Consider the following 19,279-nt stretch of genomic DNA (forward strand, 5'->3'; position numbering starts at 1 on the left):
AGTCCATGTGCTCTTCCCATCGGCAAGGGTACATTTGGCACTGTCAATCTTGCCTGCCAAAGACAAACACAAGCTGTGCTGGCCATAAAAACTGTAGAGATAACCAAGAAGCACATCAGGAGAACACTGTCAGAAATGACACCTCAGACACTTCACCATGCTGACTCCATCAGGCTCTTGAAGGTTCTAGTAACAACATCAAAACAAGTCTATCTAGCTACAGAGTGAGCTCCAGGAGGAAACCTGTTTGACCTGATAATTGGAGGATGGCCTGCTGCAGGAGGGTGAGGCAAAGGTAATTTTGGGCAGATAGCCACAAAGTACTGCCCCAAACTTGACATTGTTTGAGACGCTAAACTTCAAAACATTATACAAGATGCAGACAGAAAAACCAAGCTGATGCTTTGGCTGCTTCACCAAGCTCAGACCTAGCATCGCCCCTAAATGGCAGTGAGGAACCAAGGGCTTTGGTACCCCAGAGATTGTACTAGAGGGGCCACATGGTGGGATAAAGGCAGATGTGTGGGGTCTGTGCTTGCTTTTCTATTTTATCTCACTGGGTGCCACCAGTTCAGAGGAAGCCACATGAACGGTATCAGGAAAAAGATTGCCAGGGGACCTGTCATATTCTAAGTTGTATCTCTGAGCACATTGAAACCTAATTATCTAGGTCCTCACAGTGTCTTCAGAGATGAGGCCCTGCACTCACGACACTGAGGGACACCCATGGGTCAGGAAAGGTGAAGTAAATATCCCAACTGTGGTCTCTCTATATTACAACAGTGTAGACATGCTCTGAGGAATGCTGTCTAATGCCAATGAGATGGTTGAACCCCTCCAAAAAAAAAAAGACATTGGCGGAATGATGGGTGCATATTTGATTTTAAAAGAACAGGTATGCAAGGAGGTTGAGCATGGATCTACCACTTCAGCCAAGCCTGGATTCCATGCACTATGCCCCTCCTTTCACCAGCACATGCCTGTATCTCTGGATATTAGCCCAAAAGCTCGAATTACCCAGGATATAATCCACAGACCACATGAAGCTCAAGAAGGAGGACGACCAAAGTGCAGATGCTTCAGTCCTTCTTAAGGAAACAAAGGAGATACGGAAACAAAGTTTGGAGCAGAGACTAGAGGAATGGATACTCAGAGCCTACCCACCCTGGGATCCAGCTCATATACATACAGCCACCAAACCCACACAGCATTGCTGATACCAAGAAGTGCATGCTGAAAGGAGCCTGATAAAAGCTGTCACCTGAGAGGCTTTGCCAGAGTCTGACAAAAAGATGCGGATGCTCAAAGCCAACCACTGAACAGAGAACAGGGTTCCCATTGGAGGAGTTACAAAAAGGTTTGAAGGAGCTGAAGGGGTTTGCAACCCCATAAGAACGACAATACCAACCAAACAGACCTCCCAGGGACTAAACCACTACCCAAATGGACAGAGCCATGGCTCCAGTTGCATATGTAGCCAAGCAGGGCCTTGTTAGGCACCACAGGGCAGCCCTGCCAAGGTTGGACCCCGCCCCCAGTGTAGGGGAATGTCAGGGCAGGGAGGCATGAAGGGGTGGGTGGTTGGGGAGGAGGAACACCCTCATAGAAGCAAGGAGAGGGGGGATGTGATAGGGGAATTATGGATGGGAAACTGGGAAAGGGGATAACATTTGAAATGAAAATAAAAAAGTTAATGTGTTCATTCATGTTGAAATGTTTAAATAAAAAAAAAGCATAAAGAGGCAGGAAGCAGACCCAACAAAAGTGTCAACAAGTATGGGGTGGTGCATCACAACCTTGACAGTGGTCACTACCCCATGCTACACCATCAGCCTCTCCCAGGTTCTAGTAACAGCAAGTCGGGTCCATCTTGTTGCTCAGTGTGCCCCAGGAGGACACTTCTTTAACATGATAATGGAGGGTGTCCACTGTAGGAGGAAGAGGCAAAGAAAACATTCAGGCAGACAGTGTCAGCCATGAAGTACTGCCACAGCCTTGACATTGTCCATGGAGACAGGAAACCCCAGTTTCCTCAGAGAGGCGGAGGGTAATGTGAAGGATGTAATAGATTTGCCCGGGCCATGGAGTGCAGACCGAGCAGCTTCCTGCAAGAGCAGAGTGAGACCAAGGGCTTTTCTGCCCCAGAAGTTGCCTTATTGGACCATGTGATGGCAAGGGGGCAGACATGTACAGTCTGGACAACAGTCTGGACAGCTACTCCATTCCGACATCAGTGGGTCCTACTCATCAGGAAGCACCAGGAAAGAGATCATGGAAATAGATTGCGGGACCTATGACATTCCAACTCATGTCTCTGAGCAACTTGAAAAACATGAGATCATCCCAGTTCCCCCAGAGACGTGAAGTTCTCCATTGAAGACTTTAAGAGACATCCATGAGACATTAAATGTGGAGGAAGTATTTCAACTCTGACCTATCTGGATTGAGACTATAGACATGCTCTGATGCATGGCTTTAAATTTCAACGAGATCTTGGAATCCCTGCAAAATATTGTGGCAAAATGAAGGGTACATATTTGACTTTAAAAGAATGGGTACAAGAGGGGCATGAACACACACCTAACACTTGAGCCGAGCCTGTGATTCCATATCCTACGCCTCACACAACACCAGCACATTTCTGGTCTTTCACTAAAGAGAAGGGCAGTGAGCCCAAATCTGGCCTTCTGCACATCTGGCCCTCAGGTGTGCACAGACCTTTGCCCGGACACTGTCAGGGCACGAGATGGCAAGAAGTGCCTCCCCGCCTGCCATTGCTTCACAGTGTGCCAAAAAAGAGCTGATTCACTGCCTGCCTGTGCCCTCCATTCAGAAGCTGTGGCTGCCTCATGTGTCTGCAGCAGCACATTGGAAGAGGAAATGTCCATGACTCCTCAGGAAGACTCTGACAAAAAAAAAAAATCTCATCACCCATTCTGAATGTTAGGTGCTTCAAGAGACTGCGCAAGAGAAGCAGGTCTGGCCTCTCCAGACTCTGTTGCTTCCCAGGACTGCATAGACAAAAACCCACCATATCATGTTTTGAGAATGTGACTTCTCTGCAAGAGGCAGGATGCAGAATGTAATGAAAGGGTAAACAGGAATGGGACGGTACATCACAACCTCAATATTGTTCACTCCACCATCCTACACCATCAGCCGCTTCCGGGTTCTAGTAATATCAGAGCAGGTCCATCCAGTTACTGAGTGTGCTCCAGGAGGACACTGCTTTGACCTTGGAATGGAGGATGATCCACAGCAGGAAGAAGAGGCAAAGAAAACACTCAGGGAGACGGTGTCAGCTATAAAGTACTGCCACACCTTGGCATTCTCCATGGAGACTCAAAACCCTAGCTTTTCCTCAGAGACGCAGAGGGTAACGTGAAGGTAATAGACATTGGCCTTGCCATCAAGAACAGACAAAGCACCTTACTGAAATTGAGATGTGGGACCAAGAGCTTTAATGCCCAATAGGGAGTATTACAGCAGCCATGTGATGGATGGCAAGAAAGCAGATGTGTGCGCTCCGAGTGTGGTACTCTATACCATCACCACTGGTTATCATCCTTCAGAGAAGGACCATGAAACAGATAAAGATCGCCACGGGAAACTGACATTCCATCTCAGTTCTGTTGGCAACTTGAAAACCTAATTCACCATATCCTCATAGTTCCCACAGACATGAGGCCTTCCATTGAAGACGCTAAGAGGCACCCATGGGTAAAGGAAGGTGAATTGAATACTGGAAATCAACGTATCCAGATTGAAACAATATAACATGCTCTGAAACATGGGATTTTAAGCCAATGAGGTCCTGGAATCCCAGCCAGAAAAATAAAATGAACGGACGGGTACATTTTTTACTTTAACAAAAAGTTATGTAAGAGGTTTGAGCCCAGATCTTCCTCTTCATCTGGCTGTGACTTTCTGTCCTATGCCACCCCATCCATACCAAACCATCCACTAGCACATCCCTCTACCTCTGATCTTCCCATAAAGAGAAGGGGCAGTGAGCCCAACTTTGGCTTCCTCCACATCTGGCCCTCAGGAGAGCATGGGCCTGTTTCCCTGACACTAACCCACACAGGGTGGCAAGAAGGGCTTCCATGCCTGCTACTGCTTTGCATTTTCCCTTGTGTCTACACCAGTGTATTGGACGAGGAGATCCCCTACCACCTGAGGAAACCTCGAACAAGGACATCTCATCACCCACTGAGAATTTGGGTGCTTCAAGAGACTGAAAGAGAATCCGCGCATGCCTGTCATGACTGTTGCTTCCCGGGCACTCCAGAAACAGACCCACCATATTTCTCAACTTAGAAAGAGCCTCCACTGAAAGAGGCAGGAACCAGACCCAATAAAAGTGTAAACAAGCATGGGATATCACATCACATTCTCGACATTGGTCACGACAGCATCAGCCTCTTTGAGTCAAAGGGAGTGGAGCCTATCTAGTTACTGAGTGTGCCAAAGAAGTTGACCTGAAAATGGGGGATGACCTGCTACAGGTAGAGGTAGAGAAAATATTCAGGCAGGCAGTGTCAGCCATAAAGCACTGCCACAACCTTGACATTGTCCATCAAGACAGGAAACCCCAGTTTTTCCTTAGAGACGCAGAGGGTCATGTGAAGGTAATAGACTTTGCCATGGCCATCAAGTGTACAACCAACACCTTACTGAAACGAGAGTGTGTGAAAAGGGGGGTTGTTTTGTGGCCATATGATGGCCGAGAGGCAGATGTGTGAGTTGGGGTGTGCTACTCTATCACCACTGGGTAGTACCCTTTCAGAAGAAGCACCAAGAAAGACATTGAGGAAAAAATTGCCATGGGGACCTGTGACATCCAAGCTCATGTCTCTCCACAACCTGAAAACCTAATTCACCATATTCTCCCAGTTCCTCCAGAGATGAGGGCCCTCCACTGAAGACATTAAGTGACATCCAAGGGTTGATAACTGTAAAGGAAATATCCCAAGTGTGCCTTATTCTGAATCAAACAATATAGACATGCTCAGAGACAAGGCATTCAATGTCAACAATTTCTTGGAATCCCTGCAAAAAGGTATGATGAACCAATGGGTACACATTTGATTGTGAAAGGAAGCATACACACGAGATTAAGCGCAGATCTTTTACTTCATCCAAGCCTGTGCTTGTGTGCCCTATGCCACCCCATCACCAGCTCATCCATCTATCTCTGTTCTTCCAATAAGAGGAGGGACAGTGAGCCCAACTTTGGCCATCTCCACATCTGGCCCTCAGGAGAGCCTGGGCCTGTTCCCCTGGCACTATCAGGACACAAGATGGCAAGAAGGGCTTCCATGCCTGCCATTGCTTTACATTCTCCCAAGAAGAAGAGCCAATTTCCTGCCTGTGCCCTCCATTCAGGAGCTGTGGCTGCCCCATGTGTCAGCAGCAGCACATCGAAGAGGAAATGCCTGTGCTACCTGAAGAATTCTCTGACAAGGCAATCTCATCATGTCCTCTAAGGATTAGGTGCTTCAAGTCACTGTGTTAGAGAATCACAGATTCCCTATTAAAGCTGTGTTGCTTCCGGAGGGAGGGCACCAAAGACAAAGCCCCCATCTATCTTACAAGAAAGTAGATCCTCTGAAAGAGGAAGGACCCAGAACCCATTAAAAGGTAAACAATATGGCATGGAGCATCACAACACTGATGTCGTGCACTACACCATTTTAACTTCATTACCTCATCCAGGTTGTAGTAACATCAAAGCAGGTCCATCTACTCACTAAGTGTGCTCCAGGGGGAAACTTCTCTGACCTGACAATGGAGGACGGCCCACCCCAAGATGAAGAGGCAAAGAGAATAGTCAGGCGGATAGAATCGGCAATAACGTAATGCCACAGCCTTGACCTTGTCCATCGAGACAGGAAACCCCAGCTTTTCCTCAGAGTGGCAGAGGGTCATGTGAAGGTGATAGACTTTGGCATGGCCATCAAGTACAATCCTGGGCCTTACTGAAATGGCAGTGTGGGACCCAGAGCTGGCATTAGTAGGCCTTAGGATGGCACGGAGACACGTGGGTGCAGTCCTCACACGGGGTACTGTCCCTTCAGAAGAACAACCAGGGAAGAGATCAAGGACTTAGATTGCCACTAGGACCTGTGACAGTCCAGCTCATGCCTCTGAGCAACCTGAAAACCCACATCACAACATCTCATTTCCTCCAGAAATGAGGCCTCCATGAAAGTCATTGAGAGACAGCCATAGGACAGTAAACGTGGTAGACATATTCCAAATGTGACTTATTCAGATTGCAACATTATACACATGCTGCCATGCATGGCTTTAAATTTCAAAGAGATCTTCTAATTCCTGTCAATAATGTGGCAGAATGATGGGTACTTATTTGCTTTCAAAGAATGGGTACAAGAGGGGCATAAACACACACCTAACACTTGAGCCACGCCTGTGATGCCATGTCCTATGCCACCCATATCACCAGCACATCCCTCTGTCTCTGGTCTTCCAAGCAGAGAAGGGCCAGTGAGCTCAAACTTGGCTTCCTCCTTATCTGGCCCTCAGGAGTAAATGGGCCATTTCCCTAGCACTGTCAGGACACAAGATGGCAAGAAGTGCCTCCCCGCCTGCCATTGTTTTACATTTTCCCCAAAGGAAGAGCTGATTTACTGCCTATGCCCTCCAGTCAGGAGCTGTGGCTGCCCCATGTGTCTGGCACAGCATAGCAGAAGAGGAAATGCCCACGCCACCTGAGGAAGTAGCTAACAAGGAAGTCTCACCACCCCTCAGAATATTGGGTGCCTCAAGAGACTGCATAAGAGAATCAGGGCTTGCCTGTGAAGATTCTGTTGCATCCTGAGGACACCAAAGACAAAAACCCACCATATATCTTCCAAATGTGGCTCCTGTGAAAGAGACAGGAAGCAGAACCAAGGAAAATGTAGACAAGTATGGGAGGGCGCATCACAACCTTGACCTTGGTCACTACACTATCCTACATCATCAGCCTCTTACAGATTCTAGAAACATAAAAGTGGGTGCATCTAGTTACTGAGTGTGCCCCAGTAGGCAAGTTCTTTGACCATGAATGACGGTCCCTTCAGGAGGGAGATGCAAAGAAAACATTCAGGCAGAATCGCTTCCATGCCTGCCATTGCTTCACGTTGTCCCAAGAACAGAGGCATTTACTGCCTGTGCCCTCCATTTAGGAGCTGTGGCTGCCCCGTGCGTCTGCAGTTGGATATCAGAAGAGGAAATGCTCATGGCCACCTGAGACTCTTTATAAGGAAATCTCACCACCCCTGGAGAATATTGGGTGCTTCAAGAGACTGTGTAAGAGAATCAGGACTTGCCTGTCAAGACTCTGTGGCTACACAAGGGCTCTAAAGACAAACACCCACCATTTACCTTCAAAATGTGGCGCCTCTCAAAGAGACAGGAAGCAGACCCAAAGAAAGTGTCAACAAGTATGGGCTGGTCACTACCCCATGCTACACCATCAGCCTCTCCCAGGCTCTAGTAACAGCAAGTCGGGTCCATCTTGTTGCTGAGTGTGCCCCAGGAGGACACTTCTCTGACCTGACAGTGGAGGATGGCCTGCAGGAGGAGGGAGAGGCAATGAAAACAATCAGGCAGACAGTGTCAGCCTTGACATTGTCCGTCGAGGCAGGAGACCCAGCTTTCCCTCGGACATGCAGAAGGTAATGTGGATTATGTAACAAACTTTGTCCTGGACATCGAGTGCAAACCCAGCACCTTACTGCAATGCAGAGTGGGAACAGAGCTTGAATGGCCCAGAGGGCATAATGGGGCAGCCATATGCTGGCGAGGAGGCAGAGGAGTGCATCTGGACTTCCTTGTCCATTTCCTCACCACTAGGTATGGCTCCTTTGGAGGAAGCAGCAGACAGACCTAGATAAAGGGTTGCCAAGGGAACCTGGGACAGTCCAGCTCACTTTCCTGGGCAGCTTGAAGACATAATTCACCATGTCCTCATAGTCCCCAGGGATGAGGCCCTCCAGTGAGGACACTAAGAGATATCCACGGGGCATGGAAGTGAAGCTAATACCACACAGCGGCCTATCCAGATTAAAGCAATAGAACATGCTCTGAAGCATGGGGCTTTAGGCCAACGAGATCTTGGAATCACAGCTAAAATTTTTAATGGGGTTGGGGATTTAGCTCAGTGGTAGAGCACTTGCCTAGCAAGCGCAAGGCCCTGGGTTATGTAACCAACTCGGGGGGGGGGGGAATTTTAATGAACAGACAGATACCTATTTTAGTTTTAAAAAAAAGGTCACAAGGGGCCCGAGCATAGATTTACCACTTCAGCCGAGCCTGAGATTCCATGCCCTATGCAACCCGGAAGGGCACATCACTCTATGCCTGGCCTTTCCCTAAAAAGAAGGGCCAGTGAGCCCAACTTTGGCATCCTCCACATCTGGCCCTCAGGAGAGCATGGGCCTCTTGCCCTGACACTATCAGCACACAAGATGGCAAGAAGGGCTTCCATGCCTGCCATTGCTTCACATTGTCCCAAGAAGAAGAGCCAATTTAGTGCCTGTGCCCTCCATTCAGGAGCTGTAGCTACCCCATGTGTCTGCAGCAGCATATCAGAAGAGAAAAGGCCCTTCCCACCTGAGGAAGACCAAAAAGGAAATCTCATCTCCCCCTCAGAACATTGGGTGCTTCAAGTGATTGCACAAGAGCATCAGGGCTTGCCTGTCAAGACTCTATTGCTTCCACATGGCTCTGAAGACAAAAACCCACCATTTATCTTCCAAAAGTGGCTAGCTACTCCCATGTCTGCTATCACCCAAACTGGACTAAACACAGTCAATCACTAATAATGAAATGTAGGACAGACACACTCACAATCTGATAAGGGCATATTCTCAACAAGACATTTTCATCCCCAATGACTTTAAGTTTACCAAATTGACAGAAAATTATCCAATCCAGATGGGGAGACGAAAACACTTTCCAGCCTGTCAGACACTTCAGAGTGTGAGCTCTCCTCACTCTAGGAACAGGACATGGCTGGCCTGACCTCGTGCCCTGTCACATTTTCACTCAGTCCTCTATCAGGTGTCTCAGCCACTTACCGCCCCATCGATTCTGTTCTCCATTGGTTTCATTTCTGGGACTCATGACTGCTGTCCTCATCTGCAGAGGATGGTCATGAATTCCCTATGGAACCTGAGTTTGCACAGGACATAGAGGGTCCGGACTCTCCCTATCCCAGAGTCAGCATGAGACGAAGCCCAATGGCACATGTGACCCCTTTCCCTCCCCGCCCTAAAGGACGTGCTGTTCCATTAGCTTCCTGACACACAACTTGCTGACCTCCAGTAGTCGATGGCCTTGGCTATTCTTGATGGCCACTGCATGTCTCAAGGGCAGGCTTTAGTCATTCAGGACAAGGCAATGGCCCATCAGTTCTCCCGTCTCTGCATTTCCCCAGTGTCCTTCCCTCCTGAGCGCTTTGGCTCTTACCAGAGTTGTAATCTACACGGGGGTATCTCATGCAGTAGGAAGTTCTCAGCAAAGGTGGGCTTGCCCTTGTCCATGGTACCTGGGGTTCCCTCACCTTGCATCTAAGGCCTTCCCTCCTCTGCTTCTCCTCTGCAGATGACGCCTCCGTCCTACAGGAGCTGGTGCATGTGGGGTCAGGAAGGACATAGCTCTCTGACGATGAGGGCAGGTGGTCATTACTGCAGAGGATCACATCTCAATACCAACGCTGATCTGGAAACACAGAGTAAAACCCTCCTCCCTGAGCAAGGTATGCAGGAATATGTGAGGCTGTTGTTCACAGGAACAAATGTCCAGGTGGAATATAATGTGATGGTGTGGTGCCCGGCATAGGGACAAAGATCAAGGCTCTAATGGGCCACCTCAGCATCTCCCTGCGGTCGAGAAGAACACCCAGTGCTGAGCTGCTTGTTTGCTGTATCAGTGTGGAGCGTCTGCCAAGAATGGACATCAGCATCTGTAGACAAGAGAGAGACCAGATTCCTACACGTTTGTTCTGCATGCCTACCCAGTAAGACAACAGTCAAGCCATTAATGTAGTGTGTACATGATACAGATTCTCCACAGGAACTCCATTCACAAGAGCAAGGCCTTTTTGGTATCTGCCCAAAAGAAGACCTGAGCAGATGCCTTCAATCCCTGTACCCCAAGACCAAATAACAATCATTCACATAGGATCCATGAGCTGGCCCTTGTTTGCCCTCATCCCCCATTCATTCTATCTCCTAATAAGGTGAAGATATTTCCTTCCATTACAGAATTCCTGCTTCTCGGGAAGCTTGAGCACTTAAGTCCCTAAAGATTTCTCTCTTTTTAAAAAGATTTATTTATTCTAATAAGTACTGGAGTGGGCTTCAGACACACCAGAAGAGGGCATCAGATCTCATTACAGATGGTTGTTGAGCCACCATGTAGTGGTTGAGATTTGACCTCAGGACTTCTGGAAGAGCAGTCAGTGTTCTTAACCACTGAGCAGTCTCTCCAGCCCCCCTGCATATTTCTTAACCGGCCCTGAAGTCTGTGCTAATCCAGTGTTCCAGAGTACTCCCCAAGAGAAGACCACAGACATTTGCAACTCTGATCCTGTCCAACTGAGCTTCCAGTGCTCTAAGGCAAAGAATAAACAGGGATTTCCAAGGCCTCTCCACGAAATCGGTCCAGAATCAAGCTCTGGGGAGAAAATGGTAGCACACAGAACAAGGGGAGTATCACATGCTTGCCTCTCAATATGATTGGTATTTCACAGAAGGTCATTAGTGGAGGTGCTCGGGGTCACTGTAAATTCCTGTGCTGTAATCTGACACTTGGCACACACTGACAGAAGTCCCTCTGACCCTTGACAGAATGCCCTGAAGGACATTTTTACATTATGACTGGAGATGAGACCCTCAGAGGGAGAGAGGCAAAGCTCCACTGAGCATGAGTTGGGACCTACAGATTGATATCTCTATGTTGCCCTGGGCTGTTTGAGAGTCAGTGCGATTATCTGAAATAAACCCTCTTCAGTTGCATTTCTATCACAGTGACGTGACACTTCCAAGTTATACTGCATGACCATGTGAAGCCAAGGCTCGTGTGCAAAGGGACTACCCATGTCATAGCCACAGTCTAGAGCAGAGGGAAAGAAAGGCCTGCATGAGGCTTGCTTGCTTGTGCTCATCTAGAGCTCTCTGCTGTCATGCAGTCTGGGACAGAAGCCTAGGGATTGGCACTACCCAAAGTGTTGTACCTTCCATTGTCAGTTAAGGTAATCAAAGAGGTCCTCTACAGACATGCTCACAGGGGACTTCATCTAGAGGACTCCTCTGTGAAGACTCTCCCTCCAGGTCACCTCTCCTGCACTGCTTGAGAGTCTGATTAAAGACCATGAATTGCTCCAGTGGCCACCACAGCTCCCAACATTGAAAACTCTCAGACTCAGGACTAGAGGCTTCAGCTTCTCACTTTGCCTGGGCTCAAGGCTGACGCCTTGTAGTGTGTTCTCTCTGCCAGCTCAGTTTCTCCCCACATTATACCTGACACTGTTTTTACTCAGCCATCAGCTCATAACTGCTATGTCTCTACCGTGTCCTCGAGTAATGCCTTCCAGACATAGATGAAGATACCTCAGCAGACTTCTCTGCCTTCATTTGATCCTTTTTTTTCTGTTTCCTCTGCCAGGTCCATTTCCAGGTGTGGAACCCCTCCCTCCAAGAAAGGATAACAAGTGGTCGGCCTCTCTGCCCTTCTGTTACGGTGTGCTTCTTTGAGTAGGCCCAATTCAGTGCTACAAGGTATGTATGAGGCTTCCAGACATTACCCTAGTTTTCACAGACGGTATGGCTCTGAGAGCCCATAACCTTGCCAAGCACTTGATATTATTGACATATTTAGTCACTTACTTCCTTATCCACTGTCTGTCTCTCTGTCTCTCTGATACTCCTGCTTTGTCTGTCTCTGCATCTGTTTCTCTTTCCTTTGCTCTTTCTCCCTGCCTCTCAGTCTGTCTGCCTGTCTCTTTCTCTCTGTCTGTCTGTATCATTGTGTGTGTGTGTGTGGGGGGGAGAGGTAGCATGATTATTTTCTGGGTACGGTATAGAGGTCAAAGGATACTCTATTGAGGCATTACTGAAAGTTGGGGAAATACCCTGAGATTGTACTCTATTGTCTATTCTTGGAAGTTTTTGCAGGTGAAGAATCTGAAGGGTCTTTGTCAGTGCCAGTACACACAGAAGTACCTGACTTGTCTGGGAAGTGGGAGCCTTGGCCTTGGCACAGACATGTGCTGTTCTCCTTCCTTGGATGCCAGTCCGGATCATATCTCTCCTGCAGACTTGCCTTGATTGTTGACTTGGGGATCCTCAAGCTCTCAGCTTACTTAGTTCTCTAAGGTTAAGTCTCATTGAATCTCATACTACTTCATTTGCCCCAGATCTTTCTGCCTACCTTTATTTTGCCAGAACTTTCTTTGACTGTAACAGTAAGTCTGTAATATTTTAGGACATGGCTTCCCTCATCAGCAGATCCAGAGCCCTCACACCAGATGCTCTTATTTACCTGTGAGTGGGACCAAGCCAACAACCTTAATCCTGACTCAGAGGTGAGAATAAACTTAAAGCTCAGAGCATGACCTGCTCCAGTGTGGTTCCTAAGCCTGAGAGCTCCCAGCTCCACTGTCCACGTTTCATGGTTTATTCACTGTTGGGACCTTTTCAGTTATATTCTTGGCTGTGTCAACAACTGATTATGCAAAAGTGGGAGCCCAGAAAGCAAGGGATAACCCTTGCATGATCTTGACCCATGCTGGATCTTTTGCCTTTTATCTCCACCTTCCACACTAAAAATACCACATCTCTCCAAGGCCATGCCTGTTCCAGTGCCCTGCACTCAGGGAGGATGCTGGAGCGAAGCAGTGAAGTCATCTACAGCGTCTATTCAGAGTCTGATAGACCACTGATGCTCTGGGAAACACTTGGCTTCATCTGCTCTAAATAACCAACAACCTGTTCAAGGAGCAATGCTCCTCTGCCATGAAGAAAACTTTCAGGTAGACAGAGTCCACAAAAGAAAAGGGGTCTGCGGTATCTCACCTTGGAATTTCCTAGGGATCACTGACAAATATGCACAGTCCTACCTCACAGAAGATGAGCCAAGGTTTTGCAGTGACTCATAACCTGAGGCACTCAGAGATTCACCATAGATCCAAAGGCCAAGAATCAGATCACCCTTCATGTTGTCTTTCCTTAGAGACAACACTGAAAGTCACCGTGGACCTCATCTGTTAGATGCTAGTAAGGCGAGAACATTAGATACGTCTTAGCTTTTGATGCTAAGACACTGGGACTCCTAGCAGCTATGAGAGGAGAGGGCACAAGGGGAGCTCAGTCCTGCAGCTGACACCACGCATGGCTGATGTCCTGGGGTTCTGTTCTCAGGGGGCAGCACGGGGAAACTTCTACATCATGTGAAAGGAAACTCTCCCAAGCAGCCTCAGGTCTGCACCTAGAGCAGAGGCTTTGATGGCACCACATCCTAAAGCTAGTGAGGTTAGAAACATGGCTGCGTATGACTAGTCCTACCACTCTTGCTGCAGCTGTTGTCAGGGATGTCCCCATACCTCTTCATCCAATGCCTCCTGGTCTGACTTAGATACTCTTGCTGGAATCACAACCCAATGCACCTAAATTGTCCATATATGGAAGGATGGGCTATTTGTTAAGTTCTGGTAAATGTACTCATGTCTGTCCATCACTGAGATGATACACTGTGACCTTGTGAGAAAGGGGACACCAGGCTGAGGCAGGTCTCTCCTGAGGTTGACTGCCCTGACCACACAGAAACCTATCAAAACTCAGAGGAAAGGGCCACATTGAAGCCCTGCTTGACAGGCCCCAGACCCAGGAACTCTCCTTCCTCCTGGCTTTCTTTGTAAAACACTCTTCCCCTCAGACAAACCCATTTCAGTCATTCTCACAGCCATCACCTTGGCACAGTCTGGATATCATCCATCTCTTACACCTCTCCCTCTGTGTGACATGGAAAGATGTCCACTGTCCTAACAGTGGTAAGCTCGAGTTAGTGCACACTTAGACCCGTCTCAGCAGGCTTTTCTCCTGTGTACCATGGGCAGCTGTTGGCCATGTCCAGTGTCCTAACAGCTCTATAGTGAGCCCACTTCACCACACAGCCAGGCCTGTCACAGGAGGCTTTGATGGTAGCCATGCGGGCCTCTTCCTCCTTGTGTGAGCTCTCCCTATAAAGTAGACCCAGTGAATGTTATCTGAGGATGTCCCTCCACCTTGTAAGTCTTCACAGCTCCCCCACCGTGTCTTTGGCATTTAGAGGTGAGCAAAGGCACCAATTCCACTCTTTGCACACAGCAGCTAACTCACACCCCATTCTTTCCTGACCTAGTCCAGATCTCCCCTCCAAACTACCCAGAGGACGTTATCCATCTCTCAATTGTCTGAGGTGCAGAGGAAGAACGGCATTAGGAGGAAAGCAGAGGTGAAAGATCCTCTCTTGCGCATCCTCAGAGAGTTTCAGCTGTTCAGACTCAAAGACGGAGACCATGACTGCGAGATGCCCTTTTTGAACACCATGTTCTCTAGGGACTTGAAGCAATGACGTTGGGATTCCTCTCAAGTGGCAGCGGCCCATGCTCTCATAGCAGAGTGCTGTGTCCTTTTATATCTTAGGGGACAGATGGTCCGCCTCTCCCACAGATGTGAGCTGGGTTTAGGACTTCGCACAGTGGGAAAGCGCACATTCGATCAGAAGGTATCCTGTTTCTTCTGGCCCAACAGGGAGCCATGGATTACCTCTCTGATTCTTTCTGCTGCCTGGAGATCTCAGGCTCTTCTGAGTTTAACATGGCGTGACACTGGACTACAGGCCAGTGCGGTCTCTGATGCAGAGAGGCCTCCTTTTCCTGCACATTCTGCCCACTTGCCAACCCTGCTCTCTGGCTTCTCAGGAGGCTGTCGTTCTCTAAGCTTTCCCAGTGCCTCTGGAGAACTCCATCTGGCTCGTTCTTAGCACTTCCAGTGGAGGACGTCACCTGGAAAGACACGAGCTTTGATTATCGCATGCTTTTCCTGCCCTGTTTGGTATGTGTGAACTTCATGAAGATCAACTTAGAACTCTACACACAAGATGTATTTGGGAAATTGTCGATACTGTTGTCCTGAGTTATTATAAGTCAGAGCCCCTAGCCCACTCCCAACAGGTTATGTCATCCCCACAACTTTCTCCTTCTTCCTGGTATTTGCTCAGTTCCATATGATCCATGTTTCCTTCTGGTCACTAGCAAAGACCTTGCTGCTTTTAGCTGTCAGTCTTCAGTCTATCTCATTTTTTTCAGGTGGCTTTTGGGTAGATCATCTCCCTTTCTTGTCTGATGTGCTGTTACCATTTTTAAAAAGCTTGTTTGCAAGAAGGTATCGAAAAATTCACTTGCAAAATTTATGGGCTGAATTGTCAAGGAAAATCGTAGCCATGAGACAGAGGAGCTTCATGACACCCATAGTAAGCTATGTGGACTTATGTGGACTCCTATCAATTTCCCAGTGATGTGTTCAGATGTGGGATGCTGAGGAGATGCTTAAACTCTGAAGATTTTTGTTTGGTTCTGAGGAGCCTAAATAGTCCTTTTCAAAAGCTGGGCTCCTGCCCGGCCATGCAGAGTTCAGAGAATTCCTTGTTCAGGTTTCAGGTTTACCCAGGTCTGAAAGACAAATCTAATATCTTTTGGCATCTCACAAACACGTAAACCCAGGTGCCACCACTAGAGGTCATGAATGACCCTTTGCTTGTAGCTAACCTGTCATTCTTTAGGCTTGACCTTCCCTTTCTGTCATGTGCCCTGCCTCTTAGCCTACACCATGCTCTTTTCTCTGCAGTACCAGCCATCCCCAACAATCTGGGACATTACAAAAGGTGGATGATGTTGCAATGAGGGCCTACACCCTTAAGAGGAGCTCAGTTGTGGGCTTTTCCTGGGTTCAAGGTACCTGAGCAGAGTGGGGCAGGACAGGTACACACAGTCTGGAATTGGTCACGCTTTAGTCATATGCTGCCCTGCTGTGGAAGACAGCACAGGACAGGAACTTAACACTTAGCTGGCTTGCTCCTCACTACACTCACAGCTTTTCAACTTAGACCTCACCTACTCTGGTCAAAGGTGCAGTACAGTGTGTTGAGTTCCTATCTAACGGCTGGTGGATGAATGAAGATGCTCAATGGATACTGTTTTGGAGACCAATCTCTGCCACCATTTTGGGCGCTGCCTTTAGTATCACCAAGTCATGTGACCTCTCCAGAGAATATCCCCACTCCTCATCTTGAATAAACCCTTCAACCAGCTCTGAGAATCCATGTCCCAGATAGAAAGAACTTCCTTAAGTAGCTGTGATATCTCTGGGCCCTCAGAAGTCAACCGTGCTGGAGAATGGAGATCTGTCAGTCACTGGAGCAATGAGTCTCTGCTGGCCCATGATTAGCAGCATCCACTAAACTTTTATCAAGATGAATTGTGATTTTTTAATTGGACATCTTCGTATTTATATTTCAAATGTTTTTCCCTTTCCCAGTTTCCCATTAATAAACCCTCATCCCATCAACCTCCCCCGGTTTCTATGAGGGTGTTTCCCTACCCAGCTCTCCTCGCCTCCCTGCAATGATATCCCCCTATACTGGGGCATCGAGCCTTGGCAGGACAAAGGGCTTCTCTTCCCATTGGTGCCCAAAAAGACCATCCTCTGCTACACATGCAGCTGGAGCCATGGCTCTGTCCATGTGTACTCTTTTGATGGTGGTTCTGTCCCTGGGAGCTCTGGTTGGTTGGTATTGTTGTTCTTCTGGGATTGCAAACCCCTTCAGCTTCTCCAATCCTTTCTCTGACTCTACCATTGGGGATCCTGTTCACAGTTCAATCGTTAGAATGCACCTCTGTAATTGTCATGCTCTGGCAGAGCCGCTCAGGAGACAGCTATATCAGGCCTGTCAGCATGCACTTCTTGACATCAGCAATATTGTCTGGGTTTGATAGCTTTATGTATATGGGTTGGATGCCCAGGTGGGTCAGTCTCTATGGCCTTTCCTTCAATCTCTACTCCAAACTTTGTCACTATTTCCTCCTATGAATACCTTGTTCCCCTTCTAAGGACGGAAGCATCTTCATTTTGGTCGTCCTTCTTCTTGAGCTTCATGTGGTCTGTGGATTATATCGTGGGAAATCTGTGCTTTTGGGCTAATATCCACTTATCAGTGAGTGCACATCATGTGTGGTTTTTTGGTGTGTGCGTGTGTGTGTGTGTGTGTGTGTGTGTGTGTGTGTGTGTGTGTGTGTGTGTATGTGTGTGTGTGATTGGGACACTTCACTCAGGATGATATTTAGTTCCATCCATTTGCCTATTACTTTCATGAAGTCATTTTTTTTTGATAGCTGAGAAGTACTCCATTGTGTAAATGTACATTTTCTGTGTACATTCCCCTGTTGAGGGACATCTGTGTTCTTTCCAGCTTCTGGCTATTATAAATAAGGCTACTACAAACATAGTGGAGCATTTGTCCTTGTTATATGTTGGTGCATCTTTTGGGTATATGCCCAGGAGAGGTATAGCTGGATCCTCAGGCAGTGCAATGTCCAATTTTCTGAGGAACCTCCAGACTGATTTCCAGAATGGTTTTACCAGTCTGCAATCCCACCAACAATGGAGGAGTGTTCCTCTTTATCCACATCCTCGCCAGCATCTGCTGTCACCTGAGTTTTTGATCTTAGCCATTCTGAATGGTTTGACGTAGAATCTCAGAATTGTGATGATCTTAACCCTTGATTATTAATAAGTAGATTTTTCCAAAGGGTTGCTGGACACCCCATTTGTACAAAGGAGGCAAGAAGTCTGCTGAAGTCTTGGGGGTTCTGGACCCGGCTTGTGTGTTTAGCAAGGCTCAGGTGTGGGAGGACACCTCTGGACAGGGGCATATCTGCAGTGTCCCACCATTTCCTCATGATGCTCCCATGAGACTGGGAAATGGAGAGGACACTGTCACACTAAAATGGAGTCTCTGGGGTATGAATGTAGGGCTGTGCACAGTGGAGTGGGTGCTCATCAGAAGTAACATTTGCACATTTTTTCCAGCTATGGAGGAAGAACCATTGGCCATCATCCTCACCCGTGGATGTGTCTATATGTCCGTCCCAGCCCTTGAGCTGTCAAGTCTCCAGGGGAAACTTCGTAGGGGAAGCTGCAGGATCTACGTGTGGGTCTCTTTGCTTGCCTTCAGTACACGGATAACACAGGTGATGCTTCCTCTAACTGGGCATATGATCAATAAAGGTGTAGTGTCTCTCTCTCTCCTCAGAGTTCTGCTGGGATCCTCACATTCTCTGTGCTCACTAACCCCATTCTTGAAGCTCTTCCATACCTGATCCCCAGTCATGGTATGACCACAGTGAACAGACTTTTGCGGTGTCCCTGAGGACACCCCTGACTGGATGTTTCCATTCTTAGCCACACTGTAAGGAGGAGAACAAGGGCCTGGAGACGCCATGCTGTTCACCAGTTCAGGCAGTGCAGGAGCAGAGCCTGCAACCAACATCAGAACTTGTGTGAGGACCCTGTCACCTTCCCCAGGGTATCTAGGATGCCTCTGGACGGCAGGATGGCACAAGTTAACTCTTTCCCCAAAAAACCCTGACTGTCCTAGTGCAGAGAGCACTCAAGTCCCCCCTCTCAGTCCCCTTCAGCTCTTGCATGCCTCCTTGGCTAACACTTTAGTGAGCTTCTGATTCTGCTGACCGGAGAGCTGTAGACCAGGCTGACCTGAAACACAGAGATCCACCTGCCTCCAACTCCTGAGTGCTGGAATGAAAGCGGGAACCACCACAGCCCAGCAGTTTTCCTGTTCTTAAGTGTTCACAGTTTGTGCTGGCAGAGTGCTCAGAACAAAGGGACACTAGGTTGTGGTTTAGTGTCCTAGCGACTGAACTGTGGGAGCACTAGTTTTCAAAGGCTAACAGAAGCAAAGGTCTGTGATTGCCATCCTGCCCAAGGATCCACTGGGAAGACTGTCTGGGCAGTCATAGCCACGCCCACCTGCTCACCTCACACAGTAAGTACCCTGTGGACTATAGTCCTAGCCATGCCCACCTTCCCACCTCATACAGTAAGTACACAGAGGACTGTCATCCTAGCCACGCCCACCTGCTCATCATACTCAGTCACCCTGGAGAAAGTCTGGCAGAACAGAGGTAGGTAGGGATGGAGAGGCTGTGTTT

At 48.1% G+C, this 19,279-nt stretch overlaps 1 protein-coding gene and 1 long non-coding RNA gene across 6 annotated transcripts in view; one reads left to right on the top strand and one right to left on the bottom strand.

The window, feature by feature from the left end:
- Positions 1-1,517: 1,517 nt before the first annotated feature.
- LOC102554696 (uncharacterized) lies at positions 1,518-12,625 on the top strand. Its single transcript, XR_015629826.1, has 5 exons — positions 1,518-7,685; positions 9,616-9,769; positions 11,680-11,792; positions 12,180-12,389; positions 12,499-12,625. It is a non-coding gene; the product is annotated as an uncharacterized LOC102554696 (long non-coding RNA).
- Positions 8,861-19,279, bottom strand: part of Ddx11l1 (DEAD/H-box helicase 11 like 1) — a gene marked incomplete in the record, with an annotated part of 107,737 nt that continues 97,318 nt past the window's right edge. For 2 of the 5 annotated variants that reach the window (NM_001447204.1, NM_001447202.1), the window contains 1 exon segment: positions 8,861-9,976. In NM_001447204.1, coding sequence (NP_001434133.1) covers positions 9,797-9,976 — 180 coding nt within the window. 5 annotated transcript variants of the gene reach the window in all.

The sequence above is a fragment of the Rattus norvegicus genome, chromosome 9 (assembly GCF_021556685.1).
Source record: "Rattus norvegicus strain SHRSP/BbbUtx chromosome 9, alternate assembly SHRSP_T2T, whole genome shotgun sequence".
NCBI lineage: Eukaryota > Metazoa > Chordata > Mammalia > Rodentia > Muridae > Rattus > Rattus norvegicus.